General features: G+C 45.3%; 1 protein-coding gene across 1 annotated transcript; it reads left to right on the forward strand.

The window, feature by feature from the left end:
- The first annotated feature begins 70 nt into the window (after window positions 1-70).
- LOC139666954 (myristoylated alanine-rich C-kinase substrate-like) lies at window positions 71-2,848 on the forward strand. Its single transcript, XM_071546309.1, has 3 exons — window positions 71-410; window positions 2,453-2,795; window positions 2,827-2,848. Exons 1-3 carry the CDS (start codon window positions 71-73, stop codon window positions 2,846-2,848), a joined length of 705 nt encoding a protein of 234 aa, XP_071402410.1.
- Window positions 2,849-7,795: the final 4,947 nt, after the last annotated feature.

Consider the following 7,795-nt stretch of genomic DNA (forward strand, 5'->3'; position numbering starts at 1 on the left):
GGAGTCCGGGCAGAAGCGGTGGAAGCTGAAGCGCTCCTGGACCTTCCAGGGCCTGAAGAGAGACCCGTCCATGGTCGGCATCAGCGGCAAGACCAAGACCTCCGACAAAGACTCCTCCGACAACCTGAAGCCCGAGGAGGCGGGAGGAGGAGGAGGAGGAGGAGGAGGGGCGGAGGGCTGCGAGGAGGGTAAGGCGGAGGGAGGAGCGGAGGAGGCCAAGACGGAGGGAGGAGAGGAGAAGGAGAAGGCGGAGGGAGGCGAGGAGGAGAAGGGGGCGGCGGCGGCGGGAGGCGGGACGGTCACGCAGCACGCCAACGAGATCTGGACCTCCTTCAAGAAGCGGGTCATCCCCAAGTCCAAACGCTCCAACACAGAGTGCCCCCCCACCGGGGAGGAGGACGCCGCCGCAGGTCAGAGGGCGCTCCGACACTACTTCACCCACAGAGTCTTTATTCTTCCTACGCGGTCGAAAACGTTAACGATAGTCAGGGCCGTCCTGATTCGGCTGAATCCCGTCTGTCCTCACTGTCAACAATCTGAAAATGTAGAAATGACCCCAGAAATATCTTTAGAAAAACGTTATAAATATTGAAGCGTTAAGCTAAAGTTTGAGGATCTTTTCCATCAGGTGTCATTTTCACTTAGAAACAAGATCCACTTGTTTAAAAGCACAGGTCCTTAGCCATCAGTTCCAATATTTATCCTTAGAGACTTTTCATTTCATGTCAGCGTTTCATGTTTTAAGAAAAGGTTTTTATTTTTTAATGAGTCGACATCTCATTTTTACGGAAGAGGATTAGGGCCACATGTGAAAAATGTATTTGAGTTCTGAGTTTAAACTCAGAATTCTGAGAATAAAGTCAGAATTCTGAGAAAAAAGTCAGAATTCTCAAATTAAATACTCAACGTTTGATATGAAATTCATATTACGCTGAAGCTTAGTCAACAGTAAAGACTAGATTTAGCGTACTCTCCCAATCCTTCTTGGCTGCATATATGAAATGGCCCCAAAAACATAGATACATGGACAAAATATACAGTATATCTGAATGTAGATTTGAATATTTGAACTCAGTGAGGTGCGCTTGATTCGTTCTGTAAGCCTCAAACAGCCTCATGTGTCGGTGCATCACAGAAAAATCAAGTGCTTCTGGTGTTAATGTTGTTTAATTCACAATATATTCAGATTTAAACTTACAATCTGTTTTCTTGTATTGCATTTTCCATTGATATCAACCCCAGCACCAGGATGACAGTTAATACCAACACTAATATTAATAATACAAGTGTGTATGGAACCCAATTCGGTAACACTTTCTATGAAGCCTGTGTCTATAATACATTATGATCATACTTATAACACATTATAACGCCATCATTATGCATTATAACTATAGTTATAATCATGCATAGACAGTTATGTATTGTATTGTTTTATGTATTTTTTTTTTTTTTTTTTTTTTTTTTTTTTCTGGCCAATTTTACACAATATCAACTAATACAGTTATGAAAGTGATTTAAATAATACTACATCAAGAATAAAACAAAATAAACATTATATTATTATATTAACATTATATTGTCTGACCGAAAAAAAAAAAAAAAAAAAGAAAAAAAAAAGGTATAGGCTGAAGCCTAAGCTTATTGTGCCTACCCATAATACTTAATAAAACATTATCCTTGCTCTACCCAAAATAGCTGTGAAACAAAACAAACAAAAAAAGAAATTATAAAAATAAATATATAAATATATAAATTTGCTAGAGAAACACAACATCATAAAACTGTACGCGTACCCTCTACCCAAAATAGCTGTGAAACAAAAACAAACAAAAAAAAGAAATTATAAAAATATATATATAGATAAGTAAATTTACTAAAAAAAACACAACATCATAATACAGAAACAGATAAACAAAACAAAGACAGTTCATAATTGTCATTCATTTCTCAGTGTTGGTCACAGCTTTTGTATCTTTCAAATGTACTGTTTTTGAACATCTTCTTAAACTTACATATATTATTATAGTTATAATGTTTTATAACATTACTCATAATCTGTTATAAAGCTTTTTCATTTAAGTGGTACAGATTGTAAGTAATGTGTTTATAATGTTATAAAACATTATAACTGTCTATCCATGATTATAACTATACTTATAATGCATTATGATGGCATTATAATATGTTATAGATACTTCATAGAAAAGTGTTACACCAAATTCTTTAAACATAGTCACTGACAATAATGATTCTTATTAAAACGATAACCCCGAACCCAGCGCTTCCTTAATTTGTTTTAATATTGTATCATCAGTCATTCTGCAGGAGTAGGTGTCACTTTCCTTAAATGGCGGATAATCTCATTTTGGAAGCACACTCTTCACACTCAGTCATTATAATTCTCATTACTCACATTACAGCGATAACCTGAACCTGTTCCTCCCTGCAGGCGAGGAGGCGGCGGAGGAGGGCAAAGACGGCAAGTCGGCCAAGGCCAAGCGCTCGCACTTCGGCCGCGCCGTGTCCCTGAAGAACTTCATCCTGCGCAAGGGCAAGTCCACCAGCGTGGACCTGGGGGAGGGCGCCAAGGAGGAGGAGGAGGAGGAGGAGGGAGGAGGAGAGGGAGAGGGAGGAGCCGCCGACGGCGAAGCCGCCACGGCGACCGAGGAGACCAACGACAAAGCTGCGGCGGCCGGGGAGACGCCGGCGCCGGCGGAGAGCGGAGAAAAGGCGGCGAAGGAGGCGGCGAAGGAGGCGGTGAAGGAGGCGGTGAAGGAAGCGACTAAGGAAACGCCGAAGGAGGCGGCGAAGGAGGCGGAGAAGACGCCGGCGGAGGCTCCGGTGACCAACGGGGAGAACGGCTGCTCCAACGGCACGGCGGAGGAGAACGCCACACACAATCACCAGGAGGAGGAGAAAACGACGGGGAGCAGCCCCGTGAAGAAGAGCAAGGAGGCGGGAGGAGGGAAAGAGGAGGCCAACGCCAAGATCATCAACGCCACGGCGGTGAACAGCGGTGAGTTAGAGCGCGCTGAGCGGGACTCTGACGAGCCACAACACAGCAGCAGCAGCAAAGACGGAGACACTAACAACAAACAACAACATCTACTAATAAACACTAGCAGTAAACAAACTAAAACCAGCTGCCAACAGGCTCAGGTAGCGGCGGCGTTAGCGCTAGCGGCTAGCGGAGGGCAGGAGGAGGAGGGAGGGGAGGGAGAGGAGGCGGAGTCTCCACAAAATGGAGGCTGTGGGGACGGCGCAGAGTCATGTGACCAGGGAGAGAGGGAGGAGGAGGAGGAGGAGGAGATGAGGAAGAGGGATCTGCGAGAGGCAGCGGCGGCCATCGTTCAGAACGTGATGTCAGCAGCAACTGACCAATTAGAGAGGGAGCTGTTCGTGGTCGCCGTCGACAACGGTCTGAACGGGTGTTGCGACAGCCAGCAGCACAATGTCGACATTAGATACTAAGAACACACACACACACACACACACACACACACACACACACACACACACACACACACACACACACGCGGACATACACAACCACATGCAAGTAAATACATAAACCATTTGTAAAGTTACACACAAAATACACATGCCAAATGTAAAGTTACACACATTAACACAGTCCAATACACACACATGCATGCAAACACATGTGCCATATGTTACGACACACACACACACACACACACACACACACACACACACACTTACACACATAAAGCCATATGCAGAAACACATATACATAGGCATGCCAGGTTCCCTCAGTTATGCTGGGTGATTGCAGCATAAAACATTCCTAAATCCCTTTAAGGAAAAGTGTAGTTTTGTATGTGTGTGTGTGTGTGTGTGTGTGTGTGTGTGTGTGAGTGTGTGTTCACCTGTAAATAGCCTGGGAGCGTGCGATAGAAAAAGAGAGAGGGAGGCAGAGAGAGAGAGAGAGAGAGAGAGAGAGATGGAGAGAGAGAAGCATCCCTTCCCCTTTCTGACTTTTCTGGCAATTTCATTTTAGTGGAATATTTTCATTTTGTAACACGTGTGAGTTCATGAACCGCCAAACAACAACAACGACAAAACCATTTAACAATAACAAGAAAACGGAAAAAATTGGACTCAGGTGGCGAGTGCGGATTCCCTGGGCAGATAATGTTGGAGCTTTATGAGCTTTATATAAAGGTCGACGCATTAAAGATATACAGCGAGGTGCAGGCCCAGCTTCCCCCAGTAAACATTTCAGCCGCTCTAAAAGGACCCATACTAATAAGATGTTCGATATTCGCTTTATTTTGCTGCAATTTCTGTATTTTTTGGACCACAAACTATGTTCACTTGTGACCCATGGCCATGTGTGCAATTGTGCACTTGGTTCCTGCACATAGCGCTAAAATGAAATGATGGAGATGGACTTTTACACCTGCGAAACTGTTTTTTCAAACCTTTATTGGGAGCGTATCTATGTTCCCAGGGTCCTAAGTTCCCGGGGTCCTATGTTCCCAGGGTCCTATGTTCCCATGGTCCTATGTTCCCAGGGTCCTATGTTCCCATGGTCCTATGTTCCCAGGGTCCTATGTTCTCAAGGTCCTATGTTCCCAGGGTCCTATGTTCTCAAGGTCCTATGTTCCCAGGGTCCTAAAATCCCAAGGTCCTATGTTCCCAAGGTCCTATGTTCCCAGGGTCCTAAGTTCCCAGGGTCCTATGTTCCCAAGGTCCTATGTTCCCAGGGTCCTAAGTTCCCAAGGTCCTATGTTCCTAGGGTCCTAAGTTCCCACGGTCCTATGTTCCCAGGGTCCTAAGTTCCCAAGGTCCTATGTTCCCAGGGTCCTATGTTCCCAAGGTCCTATGTTCCCAAGGTCCTATGTTCCTAGGGTCCTATGTTCCCCAGTTCAATATTCTGTTAACACACATTAACCCTCCTATTGTGTTCGGGTCAAATTTGACCCGTTTCAAGTTAAAATATTTAATAAATATTATCCAGTTTTTTTTTTATTGGAACAAGGCTTAAAAACAGCTATATAAACACAACAAAACCAATGGTTATCATTTCATTGGATTTTGAAGGTCTGTAACCCTAACCCTAACCCTAAACCCTAACCCTAGAACTGGGGAACATAGGACCCTGGGAACATAGGACCCTTTGTCATGTTCCCATTATGTGCCATATAAATCTGGGGAACATAGGACCCTGGGAACATAGGACCCTTTGTCATGTTCCCATTATGTGCCATATAAATCTGGGGAACATAGGACCCTTTGTCATGTTCCCATTATGTGCCATATAAATCTGGGGAACATAGGACCCTTTGTCATGTTCCCATTATGTGCCATATAAATCTGGGGAACATAGGACCCTGGGACCATAGGAATGACTCTCCTTTGTTTATCTAGAGCAGGCTTGCTGAGCGTACTTGCTCTTCCCCTGCTCCACATTCACACAGTTCCCCACCTGGTTTCACCGCCCAGTCAAACCACAGTCTCCTGCTGTCGGTCAGTGAGCCGCGGGGGGGTGGGGGTGGGGGGGGGGCGAGGAGCCGGAGAGGAGCCGCAAGCTGCTCTGTTTCCTCCTCCTCCATTATTTATCGATGGCAGCCTCCTCTCCGCTCAGGTGCTGTGAGGCCGCGTGTCCGGCGACGCTCCGTTTGATCTGACGCCGCCACACAGATGCCTGTGGAAAGCTTCACGGCTCCTGCTGCTGCTGAAAACCTCTCTGAAGCTTTTAAAACTCTTTTGCTAAAAACCGAAATCTGTTTAACATCTAGCATTCGACACGCTAAGACACCCTGGAAACATGCTAAGCTCTCGGCGGCGTCGGGAACACGCAACAGCAGCTCCTTCCCATTGAAAATAAGTAGAACAAGAAGCCATGTAAGGGTTCGTTTTACCTGCCAGGATCAGCTGACCATCAGCTGCCAGTCACTCACCCTGCTGTTGTTTATTGTGCTAGCTACAGAAATGGGAACGTGCTTTAGCTAAATTATAGCTACAATTATTCTAAAAAATAAAAATTAATGATAAAAAGTTGCCAGAAAAGTCGGTATTTCAGCACTAATTTTCCTCCAGGCAGCTGTTTTCTGTTCAGATCGCTGTAACCCGGTTTCTCCCGGTGATCCTCCATGTTTACTGTTTACAAGAATCACCGCCGAAGCCCCGCCTCTCCGTCGATCCGATTGGACAGTAGAGGAAAAAAAAAAAAAAAAAAAACGACGGCAACATACACTGCCTTTCCTCTCTAAGCGCTCTTCCACAAACCACAAGGCTTCCAAAGGCACCAGCAAACCAGAAGCACAAAACCCGCAATCGACACATTTGAACAAAAGTAGAAAAGTCCCTCTGCGGTGTGACCGGGGCCTCGAGGCTGCGCTCACACTGCAGGACTTCACGCTCAGCTCCTGCAAAGATCGGAAATGTAGCAATAACAAAAGACGTCACATCCGTTTTTTTTGTACCTTCGCTTCGGGTCTTAGATATAGATCTTCAATATCCATTTCACTCTAAATTGTTTTAAACACATTTCGGTTACAGTTTGTTACAGTTTTTGTTCGGTTGTCGTGTCTCGTCCTTCATGCTAATTCTGGCTCGGACAAGCTGACAAAATGATGACAGCTGTCTCAGGCGAATGACATATGTTTTACTTATTGTCATGGCAACGCTGATAAATATTAGCGACTTTAGTGTCGCATGTGGGTCGAATGCCCCGGGTTAGGGTGGGGTCCGAACTGAGAAACCGCGACTCGAAACTTTGAGCTGCAGTGTGAACGGAGCTTAAGGCATCGATGGTCCTGAGTTCCTGAAGCCTTCCATGGGTGCAAAAACCTTTTTTAGCACGTTCAAAACCGATGACCTAATGCCTGATTGGTCAAGCAAATTGTCTTCCACCTATCAAGTCCAACATCTCACACAAATACGTGAAATGAACACACTGTATGTGCTGTGGAAAATAACGTTTCTCCGCCACCAATTGAATTACGTTCCAAAGGTTGGCTAACGGTTAAGTTTAGGCAACTAAAGCAACTTGGTTAAGGTTTGGGAAAGACTTTGGTCTAAGACTTCGGTTAAATGAGAAAAACGTTTGCTAAAAATGGAAATGTGACTCGGTAGAAATTTCCTTCCTACAAGCTGGGAATTGAACTCCGGTCTTTCCACCTTAGTGAATCTGGTCTGGGACCCTCAGCCTCTTGTCTTCCCTCCTCCACCCTGCAGCCTCTCTCCGCTCCGCCCGAGGCCGGCTGCTAGCCTTAACTAGCCGTAGCTTATAGGTAGTTAGCCCTCTGTTCGGCGCGGAGGGGAAAAGCTGGTTTAGCGGACATCGACAGAGCCGAGTCCATCAGCGGATTAGCGGGCGAATCAAAGTGTCACGGAGCCTCTTCAACAAGCCAGATTAAGTAGCCTTCTCTCTCTTTTCTCTCCCGACAGACAGATGGGTCGGTCGCTAGATTTAAACCGTCATGTATTCAGGAAATAAAAAAAAAAATAAAAAAAAATAAAAAACACACACTCACTCCTCGAGGTCAAGAGTCTCTGAGCACAAAAAAGGACAAAGTCAAAAACAGCACAACACGACAGGTACACTCCACTTTAACCAGGGGGGAGCGAGGGAAAGAAAGAAAGGAAGGAAGGCAGATAGAGGAGAAACACGCAGACTTCCAGGGGGTTTCTGTATCTGTGCTCGTCTTCCTCAAGTCTTCCTGTTTGTTCTGATGTGATGATGATGATGATGATGATGATGATGATGATCTTCCATTTGCCGTACGATGTGATGATGATGTCATTTGTCACCAAGCTGTA

Source organism: Centroberyx affinis, unplaced genomic scaffold (assembly GCF_046629955.1).
Source record: "Centroberyx affinis isolate AG114_WGS23_722 - 3 ecotype Tasmania unplaced genomic scaffold, CSIRO-AGI_Caff_v1 ptg005207l_1, whole genome shotgun sequence".
Lineage (NCBI taxonomy): Eukaryota > Metazoa > Chordata > Actinopteri > Beryciformes > Berycidae > Centroberyx > Centroberyx affinis.

What these genes read in the sequence shown, in the direction of transcription:
- LOC139666954 (XM_071546309.1), top strand. Translation starts at nt 71, where the DNA reads ATGGTCGGCATCAGCGGCAAGACCAAGACCTCCGACAAAGACTCCTCC. An exon ending in GGAGGAGGACGCCGCCGCAG is followed by an intron (nt 411 to 2,452) that starts GTCAGAGGGCGC and finishes TCCTCCCTGCAG; the next exon opens with GCGAGGAGGCGGCGGAGGAG. An exon ending in AAGGAAGCGACTAAGGAAAC is followed by an intron (nt 2,796 to 2,826) that starts GCCGAAGGAGGC and finishes GAGGCGGAGAAG; the next exon opens with ACGCCGGCGGAGGCTCCGGT.